The 22,264-nt window shown below is 39.2% G+C and overlaps 1 protein-coding gene across 3 annotated transcripts; it reads right to left on the reverse strand.

The window, feature by feature from the left end:
• Window positions 1-141: 141 nt before the first annotated feature.
• LOC125748546 (pleckstrin homology-like domain family B member 3) lies at window positions 142-19,877 on the reverse strand. 3 transcript variants are annotated; one of them, XM_049024827.1, is made up of 17 exons: window positions 19,698-19,877; window positions 19,097-19,433; window positions 18,932-18,996; window positions 13,035-13,194; window positions 12,837-12,947; window positions 12,481-12,618; window positions 12,069-12,197; window positions 10,618-10,773; window positions 8,996-9,106; window positions 7,165-7,266; window positions 6,982-7,066; window positions 6,260-6,419; window positions 5,502-5,589; window positions 3,438-3,584; window positions 2,930-3,134; window positions 2,739-2,824; window positions 142-1,097 (listed from the first exon to the last, which is right to left on the reverse strand). In XM_049024827.1, exons 4-17 carry the CDS (start codon window positions 13,179-13,181, stop codon window positions 945-947), a joined length of 1,818 nt encoding a protein of 605 aa, XP_048880784.1. In that variant the 5' UTR covers window positions 13,182-13,194; window positions 18,932-18,996; window positions 19,097-19,433; window positions 19,698-19,877; the 3' UTR covers window positions 142-944. The 3 variants fall into 3 exon arrangements, with proteins under 3 accessions (XP_048880784.1, XP_048880785.1, XP_048880786.1); XM_049024828.1 differs by lacking the exons at window positions 18,932-18,996; window positions 19,097-19,433; window positions 19,698-19,877 and adding an exon at window positions 18,676-18,888; XM_049024829.1 differs by lacking the exons at window positions 18,932-18,996; window positions 19,097-19,433; window positions 19,698-19,877 and adding an exon at window positions 13,606-14,723.
• Between the last annotated feature and the right edge of the window lie 2,387 nt (window positions 19,878-22,264).

Here is a 22,264-nt window from a genome sequence, read left to right on the forward strand (position 1 = left end):
TACTAGCAGTTTTGTTTTGCAACCATCATCTATTCTATTTTGAAGATATTACTATTCTCATTGCTTTTCTAAAATACTATAATGTGGTCTCAGATTCAATGTATTGGTGTCCTGATTCATAAAAAACAAGGACAAGTGTACTCCTTGTAGAATTCACAAACTTCATTGGCAAAAGAAGGTCAACCATAACAAAGCCCTTTTGAATTTTTACTTGGCATAGACAGCAGAATATTCGATTCTAAGCATAACATTGCAATCATCTGCTTAAAAATTCAGTGGAGTTCAATCCAAAAAAGACTCTTTTACTTTTTCAACGTTTCTTCTTTGCAGAAGCACAGAGCGAGTTAGGATAGATAATGCAAGATACATAATAACCTACACAGAATGGTTACACGATACATTCATACTGCATTCACCAAAGATAATTATAACACACTTAGCTATGTAGTAATGTACAAAACAGCTATTACAAGAACTGTCACCTCATACCTCTGGAACCTGGGTTTGAGACTTGGCCAGGGTTTCAAGGATGTGAAATTTGCATGTTCTCCCCATGTCAATGGATGGAATTAAAAATCCCGTCACATGGGGGTGGTTAAAATGATTTGACTCATCAGTATGTAACTTATTGATATTTTAAAAATACTGTGCTTCACATGATAAGACATTTGAGTTACAAAAGATGTATATGCAAATTTGTCCAAGCTGCTATGTGTTTTATGTAAAGCACTGTCACCAACAATGAAAGATTTAGGCTCAGAAGTTTGTCTTAACTAGCCCAATTCAATGAATAAATAATTTGTATCTTCTCATTCAATTCTTATACTCTTCATTACATCCCCTATCCATACACAACCAATTATGCCAAAGCTCCAACAAGACAATCAAAGTGCTTCCCTCTCAGAGACTGACATTGCATAAATAGAGATGGCCCTGCATGCTGCTCAGAGAGTTCCACAGCTTGTGTAACGGCAGTGCTCGTCTGTGGCTGTAACAATGACATCCATCCAGATCCTCATAGCCTCCGGGTTCGGAGCCACCAGGAAGAAGAGGCGCTCATAGGTCTTCACACAGAAAGTCAGGCTGGGTCGGGGAGACTGAGCAACAGACAATAGTACGGGACCTGAGTCAATGTGAATGGAATCATAAAATTCTGAAGAAACATTAACTGTCAATACTGCCACAAAAACATTACATAAAAGTTCATCTTTGTTTTTAATTCCAGGAAAACCATTAAACCTTAGTAGAAAAGGGGTTGTCAGGGAAGAACATTGTATTCCCCAGAGTCCCACCTCCCAGTCTACCCATCTAATCCATACTCCTCCCACACTCCCCAGATTCTATAATATAATACAGAATTACTGGACAGATAAAGTGGAAATGTGAAAGTCAATAAATGCTTTTACCCAAATTTTCCGAGTTGTGATGTTACTTTGTAACATCAATTAATTTATTGCACATTCCACTGATATGCACAATTGTTTGCAACCAATAAGTTTGTTAACTGTATTTCTTTGTATGTCTTAATGTCATTTATATTAATTGTAAATATGTCTGGATATTTATTAATCCCATGTAATCTAATCCTGTGTATTTACAGTTAATAAGAATGTCGTTAGGCTTTTTATTGTGTAAATGGAACATATCAGTGCAGGCATACAATTACAGTAAGTCTGTTGGGGAACCTGAGGATTAGTGTTTGGACCCATCTTGTATATTGTGTGATCGCCATGTATTGAAAAATAAAATGCCATGTCCCATTTTGATCCAATATGGGATGTGATTTGTTTTGTATTGTCTGAGTGCATGGTCTTGAGCTCAACTGAGCTTCCCTGTACTGAAAGCCTTTTTGGATAAAAGTGTCAGTTAAATATGAGTTCCATGTATATCGCGCATACACAGACACAGACACACAAAACAAACAAACAAACAAACAGTCTGCGGCCCTTCTTGACCTCCATATATGAGTGTGTACTTCTAGAAATTGTACAGGTTGGTGAGTGTGGGATGATTATGGATTAGACGGGCAGATCAAATGAGAGGGTTGTTCGAGGTATCAGTTAGAAATGGTGTGTTAAGTACAACCATTAGTAAGCTAAATATGGAGGAGACAGCAGGTTCATCAGTGGAGGACAGCGATCAACATTATGTTCATGCTTGATCAAGCTTTGATCTTTGTTTCCATGCCACTTAGTCACTTTAAACAGAGTTTCTCAACATGGGGTAAAGTTTTAATTACAAATGTGGCATAAATACATTTTGATGCTTTTTAAATAAAGCATTTTCACTTTTTTAAAACCCTGTGTCTTGGCCCAACTAATCAATTAGTTGATTACACGAACACATGATTAATCCATCCATCCATTTTCCAAACCGCTTATCCTACTGGATCACGGTGGGTCCGGAGCCTATCCCGGAAGCAATGGGCACGAGGCAGGGAACAACCCAGGATGGGGGGCCAGCCCATTGCAGGGCACACTCACACACCATTCACTCTCACATGCATTCCTACGGGCAATTTAGCAAGTCCAATTAGCCTCAGCATGTTCACATGATTAATCAATTTTCAAAATAATTGAAAAAATATTTTTTCCAGTGTCATATCACTGGAAAAAACAGAAAAAGGAAAACCGTTCTGGATAGGTTATTTTACTGCCCTGCAGTATGACACTGCCCACTGGAAGCACTGTAGAAAGACACATTGATGTGTCATATTATATCTGTGAGGGAACACTCACAGAAGGTGCTGTGCGCAGATGGTCATAATACACCTCCTCTATGGCCTGGAAGTAGATCACACCCTTCAGCTTCCTTTCATCGTGATCTGAGCAGACAAAAGAAAACAAGGATTAATATTATATGTTTAATTTTGCTGAACCACCACAATGTAATGTCTGACATCAAAAATTGAGAAAATAAATAAAAACACCTGTGTAGTAGGCTAGTCTCCGATGGTCCAGATCAAAGACGAACCATCTCCTCTTCCAGGTCTTAACTCTGCCCCCACACTTGGTCAGAAAGCCTACACAGCGCCGTGGAGATAGGTAGACCCCCAGGCACTCAGCCACACCATGACCCAGGGACTCCACATGAGCCCGGAGGTCAAATGTTGGATGCAGGGAGAGTGGAAGACACTTAGGAAATAACATACATAGAATTTTCAATTTTAGTGTGATTATAGATTCATACTGAGCCAACAGGCATTCCAAATTCATTTAATATATTAGGGATGTCTGGCCTTTCCTTGAAATAGCCCAATCTTATATACCTAAGTGAAGTATATAATTATGAACTAGACCCCTTTATAGAAGTGGAGCAACATTTGAATGCTATTTGATAACTGCACACCTCTGTTAATTAGAGTGTAAATGGGCCTTGCTTCCTCAGAATGGACTGTACACTGTCTGTAGTCATTAATAGCCATTGCTTGAGAGTACCTCTAGACTTCCCTGAAATGGGCTGTACACTGTCTGTGATTGTTCTGTATCAGCAGCTGAAAGTGTGCGTTGTTCAGCTGACTCTGAGTACTGAGAATCAGGTGGTTTGGGTCTCCTCTCCTGCTCTGCAGTCTTCCTCTTCTCTTCCTATCATGGACACGAATCAGATTTATTAACCATGTTATTATGAATATCTCAAAAGACATTTATCTGTTGTTGAATGTCTATAGCTGTTTTATTTTTAATAAAATATAATTCAAGAAGAAACTGACTTTGACAAATGAGTTTATGACTTTTATACAGTTCAGCTCCATCTTAGAGTATAACCCATGCATTTACAGTTGCAAGAGAAAATTCTTATGTACAACAATTTGTACATAAAAAATGCTTTTAAAAGTTAATATTTGTATTTTTTTTGTAATAGATTTATGGTGTATTTTAGCAAGAAGCAACTGACAATTATTTTTTATTTCCATTGTTTTTCCATCAGCTGACCTCGCTGAGCTCTCCTCAACTCCAATTGAAAACATTTACATAAGAAAATTATTTTAAAAGTTAATATTTCTATTTTTTTACTGATTTCAAATGCATTTTAACAAACAACAACAACCGAGTCCTTTTTTTCTCCCTTGTTTTCACTCAGCTGATCTCACTTACCGCTAGCGAGCGAGCCTACGTTACCATATCAGGAGCATGTATGCACATTTGACTCAGCCAAGCATCAGAGACAGGAATTAACGCATGCACTGGCACAATTCTGACACAATTTTAAATTTTGCAATTATTTAAACAATTTTACATTTATTGGACATGTTCGCATTTTTGAAAGCTCGCTTCTTGAAGGTTCTTTCTGGCAACTTCCCCCACCATCAAATCCAACTGCCTACCAGGTGGTGATCAGTAAACAGTTCAGCTCCACTCTTCACATGGGTGACCAAAACATGCGGAAGCAAATCTGGATACAATTACAAAATCGATCATCAAACTGTAGCTAAGGGTGCTCTCGTGCCAGGTGCATTTATGAACACCTTTATGCTCAAACCACTTGGTTTCACATCGAGTAGGTTATTCCTTGAAATACATCCTTCCAGGTTTCACTGTTATTACTCATGTGAGCGCTAGCCCTCTGGAGTCAGCATCTAACTAAATCCGTAATCTGTCTTATTTTCAAAACGTCCATTGTCGGAAGTGTTAAAGTTTTTAAAATTAGGTTAAATTGGCAAAAAATTAAACCATGTCACCTTACATTGTTACCTGCATCAAGGGTGTGTAGTGCCGCCCTCACCTGACGATCGCTATTCGCATTATAAATAGTACATAAGCACAGACAACAGTCAGAGCCGGGCCCACAAACTGAAGTCGAAGGGAGGCGGCCCTCTCATCCACCGGGATGAACTCCAACATAGGCATCGAACCAGGGGACTATATGTAGACCCACACCTGCCTGGCACGTCTCATCTGGGGCAACTCCAGAGTGGAAGAGTGCAGCCCCTCTCCTGGAGTTTCGTCCGGAGTCCAAGCCATCGGTTGAGCTGAGCCCGACTATGTGTAATATCTCTTTACCTCCTGCACCAGCTCAGGCTCCTTACCCACCAGAGAGGCTACATGCCATGTGCCTAAAGCCACATTTGATAGCCGATGATCTGTTCACTAAAGCCCGTCTTCAAATGTCACCCAATCTACATGGCACCCAAATCCTACAGCCTATCCTGCAAATGGTGGGTCCACAGAAGGGCAGACCCAAGTTCTTCTTTCAGGCTATGCCCGGCCAGGTCCCATGGGTAGAAACCAGACCACTAGGTACTCGCCTTTAAGCCCCCTCCTGCCCCCCCCCCATCTCCCCCAATCAATCTGGGGTCACATCATCCTTATTTTCTTTCCTGGGGGTTTTCTGAATCACAATTTCTCTGGCCACTCCTCATGCCCTGACATCATAGCTCCATGGATCACGCAGGCACACAAACCCCTCCACTACAAAAAGGTAGTGATTCATTTTTAGTAATTATTTATTTTGTACATATTTAGCAGTGACCACAGCACTGGATTCCTAGAGTGGGATCTCACCCGGTCCCTCAGTAAGCGCTCCCTCTCGGCTTTAGCTTCCCTGAGCCTTCGCTCCATCTCCAGCAGGTCTGGCACAGCAAGACAGGGACTGCAGGGAAAGTGGTCTGATCATCTAACTCACAAGCACAACAAGGGCCACCTGCCAGAAGTGCCTGCAGCCTAAATGAAATGTAAATATAAATATTATACAGTATGGCCTACTGTAAATTTCCACTCTAAATATACATCCATCCATCCATTTTCCAAACCGCTTATCCTACTGGGTCGCGGGGGGTCCGGAGCCTATCCCGGAAGCAATGGGCACGAGGCAGGGAACAACCCAGGACGGGGGGCCAGCCCATCGCAGGGCACACTCACACAACATTCACTCACACAGGCAGACCTATGGGCAATTTAGCAACTCCATTTAGCCTCAGCATGTTTTTGGACTGTGGGGGGAAACCGGAGTCTCTAAATATAGATTATTATTAAAATAAATCTTTATATTTAGTGACTATAGTCCACAGAACAGTTAATATATACTCTATAATCACAGTCATTTTATGCCCTCTGAGGAATATGGAAGTTGAATACTTATCACATCAACCTTGGACTTTACGCCACTGACACATTTGTAACAAGACAACAGGGAAACGATCTCTATTGTTACTCAACAATTCATATACTAAATCGAGCCATTACTTTGTAAGAAAACATTCTAAACCCATCTTTAAAACTGATAATAAAGTTTTAAATGAAGGAGATATTCCTGCACTGACCTACATGTCCTGGAGCTGCTGGCGCTGTTGCAAGAAGTGATGAGCCCACAGTCATTATAACTCTGCGCTGTGAGTCTGTTTCCATGCTGATGGGAAGCCCACACAGGAGGGATGACAAGATCCTCGGAAACTTGACTGTCTGGGATCATTTTTGGAGACCCTGTACAAAGATGATCAAGTATATAAAACGTAAATATTGTATGTGGCACGCTTTTAGCCATTTTCAGACAGAAAAAAACAAAGAGGTGTGACAAAATGAGAACAGAGAAGAATAAACCAATATGAAAAAATGCACATGGAAGCTACGCTGAGAGTTCAGCTGTCTATGCAATGGCTTATCGACTGGCAGCATGGATGCACTATGTGCATATGGGAAAGTCTTCTCTTTCCTCCCTTGGAGTTCCTTTTAATGGCACTCACCGTGTTACTAATCAGAATGCAGCTAAATAGCATATTACACAGTGTGACTGCTGCATATTTTCACAAAAACACATTAACTGACCATTCACTAGTGGTCAATGTGTACATACATCAATGTAGGCTAATAGCCATGTCATATAACTTTTTACTCGTTTCAGTGTGGATGGAAATACGATATGAAAACACCTGCGTGGATTGAAATGGTTTTCATTTGAAAGCTCCATTAAGAAAGCATAGCAGTGGATGTAGCCTTGGCCAAAATAATACATTTTGTGACCTTGATTTTAACAGCTATGGCTTACCTTGACCAGAGGAAGGTCTATGAGTAAACTTGTTTCGGTGAGAATTCTTGTGTTTGGGAATATTAGACATTTCCTTTGGTGAGTCCTGTCAAAGTCATTTTAAAGTGAGTTCAGCATCTCTAAAGTAACATGAAATGTAAAGAAATACATTGTAATGTTTCTGCCCATCACTTCCCTTCATACCTCTGCTACCCTGTGAATGCTAAGAGGGCTCAGTGAGATCATACAAGGGGTAGACGATGAGATGCTGAGCCAGTCACAACTTGATTTCTTCTCCTTCGGGATCTATTAAGGATAACCACAGTTACACAGCAAGCAAATTTGGAGAGTAGGAGTAAATGATAATGGCAGAGAATAAAGCTTGGGCTACCTAACACAATGATAAAGGTCATTACAACCCCTCACTACCTCTCCCTCTACCCTCCCAGTAACTCCCCACACTGGCTATCCCTCTACCCTCCTCCAGTTCATCCTTGTGTCTTTTCAGCCTTCTTCTTACTTACTCTATTAACTCACACTCTTTTCATCTCGCTATTCCGGTCAAATTCTGCATGTCTTGGTTTATTTATTCACAATAACAGCATCACCAAAGTAAAGGTACTGTACTCCAGACTCTCGTGCACTTTTGATGCAGTGGTGGATTTAGAAAGTGGCTGATGGGTGGGCCTGAATTAAATATGGGTGGGCTTGAGCAAAGCTCATTATCACATGTTTTTGTAAAAAGGGTTGGATATTTACAATAAGGTGACAGCAACAATAATACAGCCACAAATACCGTGCCCTACCTAAAGAGAACCACTAGAGGGAGCTCACATATTCAGACCACTGTACAGTACAATAGCTATGTGGAAAGACAGTCACTAGACATTTCATTAATCTTAATGGGTAAATCCCGCTGTGAGAGGTATGGATCTTCTCATTTTAATGTAGCTCTTTTTCAATTCTATTTTCACACTTAAATCATTCTTTAATTATATACCATTACAGAAAAAGTATTATTTTAATTATCTTGAATGAACATTTTTGAAGACAGTAACAACTGGGGCTGCCGTAATTAGTCGATGTAGTCAATATTAATATTTTAAATTGACACACCATTTTTTGAATTTTAATAAACTTACCTTTATGATTTCTAAAAACGTTTCAATTCATTACAACAAACGATTTCCTTTAATATCAGTACGTAATTATTCTGAATAGGTCAAAAAGGTGGTTTTACACCAAAGAGCAAAGTGCAAAGGCACACCACGGCAGTGCTAGCGCTATGCATAAGCTCCGGAAGAGAAAACACACAGGCACTATTCTAGACCACCAGAATAGGCAACATTCTCTTTAAAAAATTATTTGTGAACCGAGTTAAAAATGAAAACCATATTTACGAATAAAAAAAAAAACACCGCCAACATCATTTACCTTGTTTAACCACAGTATTTCATCTTCTAAAAACTGTCCCTTCCTTCGTTGCGATTTCAGTGTTTATCGCTTGTGTCGCACGTGGCATGCTATGCCAAGCCAATTTATTAAGCATGAGGATATGCCAAATTTATACAGATTACTAACTTTTGGGCATCACAATACACGTCATTAATATTTTTAGTAATCTGCTTATCAAATTGTGGGAGAAAATATTTATATATATTTTTGAGCGAACATTATCTAAAGTCCTGTAATGGCATACAGTTTGCTAAGTTTGTTTAATTTAAATGGTCAAATTGATTTTCTGGAGGAAAATGAATCATTTAGATTAATTGACCAATCAATAAAATAGTTAACAGAGTAATCTATAGAAAAAGAGTCGTTAGTGGCAGCCCAAGTAAAACCTACAAAGCAGTATGATGGCTCGATGTTTAGTACTGTAGTCGCATCCATCTTTCAAAAAATATCAGAGAATTTGAGAAGTTAAGCTGAATGGATGCTGTTCACTGAGTACAAACAACTGAAAGGAGAGTCAGCAAATCATTACAGTACGTTACATTAGCTGTGCCCTGCTGATAGGGGCAGACTGCTGCTTTACCCTTTGAGAGCTGTGCAGCAGCTCTCTTCGTTCCTGTCTCAGTGTGTTGAGCTCTCTGTCCTTTTCCCTTTCTATCTCCTTCACTTGTTTTTCAAGCTGGAGGACACGCTCCTGCAAAACAGTAAGAGAGAGTGTGGATCTCTACTATGGAAATGAGCATCTGCTAAAAGCTGTAATTGTAATTGTAAATAGTATCACTGAAGGCACTGCAGATACTAGTTAATTTTCCTTTTTAGAATCTTCAAAAAGGCAGTTGGTCAAAAAATACTCTACTTACTTCATCTTGGAAATAACTTCACCATTAATATCAACAATTTTTGTAATGCGAAATTTACATCTTTTATTTATGTAAATACACAGACTTCAGGGAATACATATTGTTTTAACACCAGTCCGCCACAGATGCTTTGCTATAGCTAAAAAGGGAAATTTTGACATTTGATTCTGTTAAAAAGATAAAAACTTTTTTTAAGTTGATGGATCATTTTCAAACTTTGAAGAGCCATTTTATGGTTGGTGACCTGGAAATGATTAAATTCTGAGACCGATCATCCCAACACTGAAGCAACGATCTACACCAGGTTTCATTTTCAGACAAATCACCTGGAAAATGTAGCAGCAGCACTGTGTGGCAGCAAAAGATGGAAACAGCAGCTATAGAAGGCATTTGGTTTTGGGAACACAGTAACTAATGATTGTTACAGGAAAAACAATACTAAGTATATACTTGAGTTACTTTCATTATAAGCTAGCATCGGAATATTCGGTAACATTTTACTTGGGGGGCACAAATTACCTAGTATTAGTATGCCTAAAATTCTTATGTACATTTCGTGATGCGATGCATTGTATGACAATGAACTTCTTTGTTTGTACTGTAAACAATACGCAGTTGCCACTATGTGTGAATGGAGAATATAAATAACACTTAAATAGGAATTACTTAATAATTTACGTTATTAATGAAGTATTGTAATTTTATGTACTGATATGTGACTTAAAAACCATCACAACATGTTTATCAATTACTGAAAGGTACCGCTATACTGTAACAGAACATTCTCTCTCTATTTTTTCTTTTTCAGATATTTGACCTCTGAAGAGATATAGTAAAGACATACATCTACAACTCTTTTTTTATACATTCCACAACCATTCTTGGGCATAATGTACACTTCTTTGTGTTTCGGGTGGTTCTTTGGGGCGCTTTTGGGGGATGTTTGTGCGTTCGCAGCCTGAAACATGGTTCACGAACCAGTACAAAAAATTTTCGAACATCTGGTTCGTAACCCGATTTGTTCGTGAACAGGAGTGTTCAGGGGTCGAGGGTCCACTGTATTATCTCCATCATCGGACTGACAAAGTTCTGAATTATGGTTGCCAGGATACTGCCATTGACTGTAGCTTTCCTCTCAATGAGATATAAACAAGGTGAGCTGTGACACAGAACAGTTGAGATTTAATACAAAAATGTATCATATAGAAAGGAAAGTGTGCTGCAGCGAGTACAGAAAATATATTTGACTCACATGACCATCAAATTGTATTCCTCCAATAAAATGCTTGGCATACTTCACCTCACCTTCCTGACTCTTCCCCCATGTGAATGGTCCCTCAGTTACCTGAGCCGTGTTGACCGTATGCTGGTGGCGTGACATCTCTCTCTCCCTCTCACTGTCACTCTCTTCCTCCTCCTCCACAACCCCACTTTCTCGCTCCAGAAATCGGAACTCCATGTCCTCAAAGCACCTCACTGCTATCTCTATGGCTTCTTTCTCCTAAAAGGAACAATGAGAAGGAGCAAATGCTAATTGAAGGAGAATATATGGAGGCATGAATACAAACGTATAAAAATATAAATAAATAATTAATAAAATTCAATTACATAAATAACATTCTTAATTGTAATGTGCTTAGGCAAGTCGTCTTCAAATGTCTCTGGAAAGGCCACCAAGCCATCAAGAAGACAATTTTCTGGCAATGAAAAATAACCAATTTTTCCAATTGCCACAATTTCTATGAAACAATACTCTCCAATACAATAGTGTCCAATCTGTTTTGTGTAATGAAAGAGCTTAGCTCAGCAAGATGTTTCATAACAAGATTGAAGACCTTAACCCTCTGAGGTCTAGGGGTAGGGAACACACTTTCACTGACTGGGGCATGGTCACGCATTTCATTCAATATCATAAATTTAATTAATGGGTAATAAATTATTTCTTATATATTTGTTTTGGCATTATCTTAATTTTAGTTTTGATCCCAGATATCTGACCACCAAAGTCTTGGCTACATGAAGATGACTAAATGGTGTAGCTGCAACATTCAGTTGGATAAATAAATAAGAAAAACCTAACTCATGTCACTATTTCTGGCCCCCTTCCATTGAATATGTAGGAGCTCTCATGTGTATGCATGAGCCAATCACACCTGGCCACATCCCCCCCCCCCCTTTTATGGTGCTGATGGGGATGTATCTGGATCGTGTTTCACCGTTGTGTTGTTCATCAAATTATCATGCGAATACGATTTGAATACTCCGTAATTCTACTTAGAATGCGAATAGCGATCTTCAAGGTGAGGGTGGTACTACACGCCCCCCATGCAGGTAAAACAAAAAAAGGTACATAAAGATTTCAGCGAGAGATAAACTGAAATAGACGGGAAAGATACGATGCATCGCCGACAATGCACTCAACCCAGTATCTTATCCAATCAGGGTGTCATATTAAATGAATCACAACCAGTCATGGGTATGATTATATTGCACTAATTTACCAGCACCTCATTCACTGTGAATGTGAGTATATGTGTGTGTGTGTGTGTATGTATATATTTTATTCTTTGGATTTTATTGTAAATTCTGTGTATCTGCTGACGCTCCAAACGAAATCTCATTGTACTTGTACAATGTTCTTTATCTTATCTTATCTTTAGTGCCAGACAAATAATTATTACTAAACCTGTGTGTATGTAAACTTTTTTTGTGTGAGAAGTAGGGGTGCAAGGCAGAGAAACTGATAACTGACAAATAAATTGTTAGCAAACGGAGAGTCGAAAGACCAGGAGTTACTTGCTGTAGCTGGTGTAGTAGCTGCTCTCTCTGGCTCTCCGGCTGGGACAAAATGTGCGCCTCCTTCTCCTCACAGTGCCTCTTCAGTTCCCCCACTCGTTCCCGCTCCTGCTCCAGGGCAGCTCGCTCCTAAAGCAGAATAGCCATATGCTGGTCTATTGATTAAAACTCAGTGCTTACACCGCTGAGACCCAAGCTCGATTCCTGTGCTGGGACTTAATCCAGAGACTGATCCTGCTTTCTCAAACAATGAATGTTACTTTGGATAAACCATCTGTCACATACATAAAATATAATTATTTTTCGGCACCCTTCAGTTGATTGTTGAATTCCTCTACGTTCGTTCATTGTGACAGAGGATGCAAATCTAGATGCATATCTGGATGCAATCTGCTTTGTGCAGGAGATGCACCTGCTGCTTCTTGAGCTGCCGTTGTGGAGCCCTCAGCTTTCCTTCCTCCTGCAGCTTCTGCATTTGCTGCATGTGTCTGCAAAGTCGCTCCCTCTCAGTCTGTAGCTCCCCGCACAATAAGGCCACCTCAAGCTGCATCTGTAAAGGATATGCAGACACTTTAGAAACACTGAATGAACATAAACGATACACTTACAATAATAAGGCATTTTCAGATTAAAAAACATATTTTGCTTAAACACAAAATGACTTTTTCATTTATTTTGCTCCAGTGATTCAAGTGCCAAACAAATGCATAAATGTATATTTCCCCCTGACTTTTAGGCAAGAATTATGTTATAAGCTAATTTCCATACTTCTATCTTCAGTTCCTCCCTCTGCTGATCAAGCTCTGCGATTCGCTGCCGCAGCATGGAGGGCGAGGCCAGGCCTTGTCTGGGCTCCACCTCTGCATGTTGGGTATGGGACTAAGGAGCAAGACTGAAGTTAAAAAACAATATAGCTGTTTTTGCACAAGCTGTATATGATGATAACACAGCCATCATCTCCCTTACGTTCTCACTCTCAGTGCTGCTGCTCTCTACATCTGACTCCGCCCCCGATGACACAGGGCTATGTCCATAAATCACTCTGGTGCTGGCTGGAAGTTGTCTGCCTTTCTGCCACTGACTCCTCTGCATGCCTGTGTTGTGCTGAATCATTTCTACGTGAAGGCTATTGAAAACAAAAATGAAAGTTAAACCTCCCAGACTCATAAAAGTTCCAATAACGCATAGTTCTATACTATTTAGTTGGCATGACAAGGAATAGCAGGGTAAAAAGGAGTTGTACAAGACAGAGAAATATTACAGGTCACGGGAAGAGGGAGTAAAACTATTGCCAAAACTGCTTGGAACAGAACATAGAAGCAAACAAATTACACTAATGCATTTATTTGGATCAACACACCAAAAAAGGCCGTCAAATGTGCAGCACACCTCAAACATCAACTGGTATGAAAACAAACCCACACTGGATGCAACTGCTATTTGTCATCAACATAAATGGAAAGCAAATATAGTTTTACATCATGTGTGAAGAAGTATGGGAGCAGAGCCATGATTCCATGATTTCAATGATCTATACCTTTCCCAGCCTTGTTATGTCCTGTGAGCTCTTTCCTTAATTGGTTGTGCATTCAGGGCTATGAAGCTGTAGAGATAGATATATTTGAATGATTTGAATGAGAAGTTTCAAAACCAAGCTAACATGCATAGAGATAAGATGAGGTGAATGAGGGACTAAAGAAGAAGGAGGAGAGACAGGAAAGGAAGAATAAATGAGTTATGGTGTGCTAATATCTGTTGTAATGTCTCCCTGTAACAAGGCCTGGAACAAGGTCACAGAACAGGCTCATTCGGCTTGTCATACAATAAGAAAGATCAAAATCCTTCATTTGGTTCCAAAGAAGGGTGCCCTAGTGAACATTTTCACAAAAAAAGCCTTGTGTAAGTAGTAGTAACTTCAATCATTAACCCCATAAATCATCATTCCTCCATAAAAAGAACAGTCTTGATGTTTCCATACTAGAAAAATTACAGGTCAATTTCAATTCTTCCCTTCTTTGGAAAGATAATTGAGTACGCTGTTCTCAATCAACTAATCCTGCTCTTAAACACAAGTGGTTGTTTTGACAGACTTTAGTCAGGTTTCCACCCTTACCACAGCACCGAGATTGCTCTCATCAAAGTTCTGGATGATATCCAGCAAAACACTGATTCAGGCAAAGTCCTGGTTTTACTAGACCTAAATGCAGCATTTGACACAAGTGATCACAAAATACTCCTGGAACGGTTGAAGACTTAGTCTCACTGGAACTGTCTTGAACTGTTTCAGGGCAGACCTAGACGGCAGAGATAGTTCTGTCGAAATCTGCAGATAAATCAAGGCATTGAACTGCAGGGTCCCACAACGATATTTCCTAGAGCCCCTCTTATTCAACTATATGCTTCCTTCAGCTCAGATTTTGCAAAATAACAATGTTGGTTATAGTTACATGGATGACACACAGATCTCCCTGGTTTTGCCAAACAATGATTTTTATTTTATTTTTTTTTCGGGAAGAGAGCAGAGCAACTACCAGTTTGTGCCTACCTTGAGTCTAAGGCCACAAAGACTAAAGACCTTGCCAGAAATATAGAAATTCATCTTGCATGATGAATATCTGTTTCAATAACCATGTTAAGGCTATAACTAAGTCTTCCTTTTATCACCTTAGGAACAACTGTATACTCAGAGGCCTAATCTTCAACCATGACCTTGAAAAACTTATTTATGCCTTCATCTCCGGTCAATTGGATTATTGCAATGCTGTCTTGTATGGCCATTTCAGAAAATGCATAAGAGAGCACCAACTCATCTAAAATTCTGCCAATAGATTGTTAAGTAGGACAAAGAAGAGTGAACATTACTCAAGACCTTCACTCCTTACACTCCCAGTTGCCTTTAGAATCCACTACAAGGTGCTGCTGCTTGTTTAGATGTCACTCAAAAGTCTTGGCCCAGTTTACATCACAGACCTTTCGACTGAGTATGAACCTAAAAGGCCACTAAAATCATCAGAGGCTGGTCAACTAATGGTGCAAAGAATGAAAAGTAAGCAAGGCCAAATGGCATTCAACTGGAACAGACTCCCGGAAGAGATTAGAAACAAACCAAATATACCTGTAAAATAAGGCTTAAAAACTTTATTCCACTGTGCCTTTTGATTAGTACTGTAATCAATTCTAATGCTTTTTCTTTTAATATTTTTGTAGTCTTTTACATGCAGTTTTTTCAATTTCCTATTTAATGACTCCTATTACTTGCTCTAATTTTATGTAAAGCACTCTGAATGACCTCCGTGTTGGAAAATGTGCTGTATAAATAAACCTGCTTTGCCTAGCCTCAGTACACCTATGTATAGAAAGCGTGTCTGTATTTTGTAATGTGAGGCAGCACAATTTTTCAGTGCTGCCTTAAAACACGAAAGAAGAAAAAATAAGCTATATTACACAGAAATGTACTGCACCATAGTTAAAATCACATCAACAAATCACGAACGTCACAACATTACAGGAGAGCTATGGCTGCAAGTACAAGTGCTGTTGCCAACCGTCCACAGTTTATCCACAAGAACATAAGAAATTTACAAATGAGAGGAGGCCATTCGGCCCATCAAGCTTATTTGGAGAGAACTCAACTAAGAGCTCAGAGCTGTTAAAATCTTATCTAGCTCTGATTTAAAGGAACCCAGGGTTTTAGCTTGCGCTACACTAGCAGGAAGACTATTCCATACTCCAACTATATGCCGTGTAAAGAAGTGCTTCCTCAAATTCATTTTAAAATGTTCTCCCGCTAATTTCCACTAATGGCCACGAGTGCTAGTACAAAGCGGACATAAGCCCACAGACACTGTAAAGCTTGAAAATACGTTTAGCTTATCAATACAATACGTTTAGCTTATCACGTAGTGCTTTGCAGTTACGAAACATTTACATAGTTTTACACAACACGTCAACACTCGACGTCGACACGGAGACGCATTTTTATAATTGCCATCGTCGATTACGTCCAATAATCGTCCCAGCCCTAGTCTCAACAAACCAGTTGTTCAACTGGTTTGTTGAAACAAAATCCCGGTCTGGACTTTAACTCTCTGGACCTAAATTACCCGCCTTTAATACCAGCTCATTTCCTACTAAAGCCTATCAAGGGAACATGAACATGAACCTTAAGCATGCAAAACATGCATAAATAACTTACACAACTCTGTAATTCCTCCTTCTTGAGTCACAGTTATATTTTTTATGTTCATGATAACCTGAGACAGATGCATTTTCATCACCTCTGTATTACTTGAATCAACATTGCCTTATTTGAACAAATGCATTTTTTCCACTGTACTTGAAACTATATTCCTACATCCTGTTCTGAACAGTTCCAAATAGAAAGTCTTTTGTTTATGCATAAGAATATAAGAAGTAAATATGAACCACTGCTATGACCTGAATTTCATGACTTAAATGTTTTTTGACAGCCCTAGGTCAGGATAATTGGTTAGAAGACATACTGACAAGTTGAAAAGGTTTATTTTTAATTATACGTTTCTCAGTTATTAATAGTAAATCTGGGAAAACACCATATATCATCAAAAATATATATACTACCTACTGCTTGAGTTCAGAAATCATTTCAGTACAAAATCATCATTAGCATCTGCCCCCAGAGTTGCAGTAATTTAAGCATGTACCTTTGATTCTATCCTTGATCTAGACATAATCATTTCTGATGACGATGATGATTAATTTTAGTATTATCATGAAGAATAATAATAATAATAAAATGTATTATTACGTTTATTTAATCAGATTTGTTCAAATAAGATACAAAAACTTTCACAACAAAACTGGCCATGCAAGCATAAATATAAAACGTCTCAGTTACACGAGAACACCTAAAACCACAGATCTAACAATAATAATGAAATACACACAAAAACAAGAGCTAAAATGACCACATTCAGCAAGTAAATGTGGATGGATGGACATTGAAAATCATGGGAATAAAAATAGAAAGCTGTCTATGAAATTCAAATATATAAATATTATTATACTACTAATATATATTAGTATACTACTACTAATAATATATATATATATATATATATATATATATATATATATATATATATATATATATATATATATATATATATATATATATATATATATATATGGGGGCGGCATGGTGGTTCAGTGGTTAGCGCTGTTGCCTCACACCTCTGGGACCCGGGTTCGAGTCTCCGCCTGGGTCACATGTGTGTGGAGTTTGCATGTTCTCCCCATGTCGTCGTGGGGTTTCCTCCGGGTACTCCGGTTTCCCCCCCACAGTCCAAAAACATGCTTAGGCTAATTGGAGTTGCTAAATTGCCCATAGGTGTGCATGTGTGAGTGACTGATGCGTGAGTGTGCCCTGCGATGGGCTGGCCCCCCATCCTGGGTTGTTCCCTGCCTCGTGCCCATTGCTTCCGGGATAGGCTCCGGACCCCCCGCGACCCAGTAGGATAAGCGGTTTGGAAAATGGATGGATGGATATATATATTTTTTTTTTTTTTTTTTTTTTTTTTTTTTTTTTTTAAAGTGGCAGCCGTCTTAATGGAAGTGTGTTTGTGAAGGAGTCCCAAGCACACAAACATACACGCCTACAACTGCAGAGAGTTTCGGTTACAGTCACAGATATGTCTGAACAAGTGAAGGCTGAACCGGTTTGGGGAAACAACTTAAACAAAAGGGAGCAAGGATTAAGAGCTACAGGTTGCCACAGCAGTCCTTCAGGACCAGTCTCTGGCATGTTCATGAACACGTATTGCATGTTTATATGCTGATGCAGATAGACTGGTTAGATTTTAATTTCAAATCTCAATATTCATGATGATGCCAACTAATCACGAATTACATTAAAACAGAAGGCTATCCTTACCTTAGCTTGATGAGTCTCACTACAGACCACAAATCACTGCACTACACATTTTAAGTTATTTGGTGACAGAAAAGAAATTAATGCACCAGACGGTCAACGTATAGCTCCATTGCACTGGCATTCCCAGTTTGTTTCTGCAGTTTATATGTAAATACCAAGGAATGAAATGTAGTGTTTACTTCAAATCCATAACAGACACCAATGACTTTGTACAGACCCTTTTTGAAGTTATCGGCACTGAATATAAACGTTGGTTAGTGAAGCAAAAATAAACAAACAATACTATCCACCATCTTCTAATCAATTACTCTGGGGCAGCATCCCAGGCAGCAATGGTACACGCCTGGCTGACACCCAAGGCGGAAGCTAGAGTACCCAGCGCAAAGCCGCACAAAATGGTCAAAACACGCGGTACAGCCTAGCTTTCACGCGCTAGCACTGAAGTCCGGTGAGAGTGCTAAGCAAGCAATTTCACACATGACCGAAATGTAGGCCTTACGCCACTTCATTTTAACGACACCTGGATGTAACAACAGACATTTTAGCGTTTCACTCATAAAATTCAAGCGCTATGGTTTATTTGGAACACACACTCACGATTAAAATACAATAAGAATGAAAACTGTACTGGACTTTGTAAAGACCCATTAAAAAATAGATTGATTTATGTAAAACTAAATGTGTATTATAACTTACATGTCAATATTCTCGGAGTTTAAAATAGACAGATTCTGATGGCTTCACACACAGCAGATTCACCATAGCCCTTAGTGTTCAGCTAAGTGTTTAATCTGGAACAGGGACGATTCTTTTAACATTCCGTGTTAGTTACTCCATTGAGTCATACACTCATGCTTGACGAATGCGTAGTATTTTTTTCTGTACAGGACTTCATTACAGGCTACCCAGAGAAAACAGAAACACGAGAAATCTTTACACGGATACAACATACCTGTTTAATACATCCTGGGTCTTTTAAAATCCTTTATGCTATTTCGGCAAGTACGTCATTTAAATCTGTAAAGAGAAAAATGTCTTAAATACGTATTTCAGTGAAGTACGTTTTCCTTTTAAAGTTGTTTAATCAAGGATTTACAGCGGAACTCGAACGACTTACTCATAGTTTGCTACGTGCCTTTGCTATCCGCCTCATTTTTACTTCATCCAGTCTTTTCCAATCAGAGGGAAACCACCCAATTGAATATGCAGGTGTACAGCACTGTACAAACCGTGGCGTATGGAAAAGGTGTTCTTCATGGAAGTTGGAATGAAAACATGCCTTTATCTCCAGGTCGGGCACTTCGTTTACTTTTAACCCACAATAATCATACAGATTGTATGACTGCGCAGGAACTTAGAAAAATAGGCGGCGTAGTAGGAAGGTTAAAATGAACGGTGAACTTCTGTCCGGCGTTCAGCGTGTGCCAGCCACATATTGTACTTCTTTAGCATGGCTTTGGGGAAACAAGATATAGGCGTACAATGTAACTAAAAACATAAAATGCAGATGTGTACATGAAAAATGTGACATTCATTAGTTTAAAATTTGTCCGCCAGTTTTTTTTCTCATCTGGGAGAATTAAGCTGCAATAAAAATTAAACATTGAATTTACCCGAATTTCCCATACAAGTAAGTTTCAAAATGACAACTCTTAAATAACAATAACTATATCTACTTTATATTAGTACAGTTGTCTAAAGATTGTTAATGTATTGACCTCGGTAAGACTGTCATCCAAACCAAAAACAAGTAACAATATCATTCTGCCCTCCCGTGTTTAGGAAAAAAAATCTGTTAATACACAAAATAAATTCTCCCCATGCATCAGGCACAAAAGTTAGAGAGGAGCAGGACAAGACAGGAAACGTGGTAAGAATGTCTTTAAAAACAGCTGCACATTAACATGGGGCAGAATACATTAAGTTCTGTGCTTTGTTCTCAAGAATGTAAGGTGTGACAATAACATACATTGTGTGAGGCTGATGCTTAAATCGTCACATTGTTGCCAAAATTTTGTGTGTGTGTGTGTGTGTGTATAAGGTTACCAGTGTCATATGGAGCTATAGTAATTAATATTAGATTATAAAAGGGTAGGGAAGTATTCATAAATTTCGTGTAGAAACAAAGGCTAGTTACAGTATTAAATGGAAACTCACCAAACCTGTCTGACGGTGTTTCTCACAAACAGCATAACAATGTGCAGCACTGTATCTTTACAATACTACAGCTGGGGGTCTGAGTATTATTCCACTGCTGTGTGTGTAGAGCTTGTATGATCTCCCCGTATCTGTGGGGGTTTACTCTAACAGTGTGTTAGTGTGGGTGTGGAGCTTGTATGATCTCCCCGTATCTGTGGGGGTTTACTCTAACAGTGTGTTAGTGTGGGTGTGGAGCTAGCATGATCTCCCCGTGTCTGTGGGGGTTTACACTAACAGTGTGTTAGTGTGGGCATGGAGCTGGTATGACCTCCTCATATCTAGGTGAGTATACTGTACTCAAACAGTGTGTCAGCATGAGTTTTGAAACTGGGATCCCTCTCAGGGTCTTCCCCTGCTGTCTGCCCTGTTTTTGCATGTTTTCCAGAACAAAAATGAAGTGAAAAATGAAATAACAACTAGGTGCCTTCCTGAACAGAATGCAGGTTTCCCCTAGTGTCTGAAAGTAGAGCATTCCTATGAAACCTCATTGACTTGCCAATAAACAAATGCTAAATATTGTTTTTACTTTTCTTACTTTTTTTTGTAAACGTGAAAATCATCTTCGGATTTCTTTCTGTTAACGAAAACAGGTGCCAATGTAGGTCTTTCTTAAAAATGAAGCAGCGTGAAACGAACATATAGCAGGGGATAGATGTATAGAGCAAAAGATAATAATAAAAAATGAATGTGCAGCAAAACCCACAATTCTGTTATCTGTAATTTCAGTATCTGCAGAAAAGGACACCCATAATTCAGGGGTGGTGTGTGTCTCTGTTATGAAAAGACTGTTGGTTCAAATCCCAGTCTTAGTAGACAGATTTCACCATTGGACCCTGGAGCAAGGCCCTTAGCTCCAATTGGACCTGGGAATGGCTGAAAGTAAAAAGCAGTTTCTGTAACTTTGAATCTGTGCCAAATTTCTATACTCTAGCTAAAAATCAACAACTTCACTGAATTTCTATACTCTAGCTAAAAGCCAACAACTTCACTGAATTTCTATACTCTAGCTAAAAGCCAACAACTTCACTGAATTTCTATAAGAATGGTTCCTGATCTTCCATTAGTCATTAGGAACAATGTGAAGAAACAATAGACACACGTCACTTGATACTACCAGACAATTTTTGAACAAATTGTTTACGGAAAACTTTTTTCATCAAAGTTATTAGTGGAAAATGTATGCAAACCATTACATTTACAACCAGGGAAGTAGGAGCAGGGAGATGGAGGATCGAGAAATGTGGGATTTATTAGGAATTACTCGAACACAGGACACTGGCAATGTGCAACGTTAATGACTGGACTGGGGAAACATACTTAAACGTAGACTTAAATACACTGGACTAATGACAACAACAAGAAACAGCTGGTGAACACGAGGAATCCACATGGGGTAGATGAGGGGGTGTGTCAAACAGGAGGATCGGACAAGCGGGGCATGACACAACAGAGGTAACAAACTAGCAATGGTGCCATATTTTTTCCAATAGTAAACTACTTGCCCTACTGTGGCCTGATAATCTTCAAATATTTATTTGTAGCCCTTTACTGTCTTATGAGCTTAAACTACTCAGGTCTTCTGAAATCCCCTTTGATTAGCCTATGTAATACTTGAACTAAATTCTGTTGCAAAGATCAGGTAATCAAAACTGTGTCCATCTGCTTTCTATACCTGCTTGCCTTATGCAGAGGTGCAGGGTCCAGAGCCTATCCCAGAAACTTTGAACACAAGGTAGGGAATAACCCAGGATGGGGCACCAAGCCACTGCAGGGGACAAACACCATTTTCTTGTGCAGTTTGGCAACTCTGAACCCTGATCCCAGAGGTGTGAGGTAACTCTGTTAACCATAATAAGACAAGGCAGGTCAGGTTAAATCCAATCCAGAATTGACTGGAACCCTTTTTATTTCATTCATAACACTTACCCTCTAACTACCCTCCTTTCCAAAGAGTTAACCATAAATCCAGAGTTTCTTGAAGCTTGTAGGACAGAAATTCCAGGCTGTGTGACCAACTGCAATTAAGCACAGTATGATAAGATGGACATTATTCAATAAATCATTCACTGCTCACCTGGCATCATTC

This window comes from Brienomyrus brachyistius, chromosome 9, assembly GCF_023856365.1.
Source record: "Brienomyrus brachyistius isolate T26 chromosome 9, BBRACH_0.4, whole genome shotgun sequence".
Classification (NCBI taxonomy): domain Eukaryota; kingdom Metazoa; phylum Chordata; class Actinopteri; order Osteoglossiformes; family Mormyridae; genus Brienomyrus; species Brienomyrus brachyistius.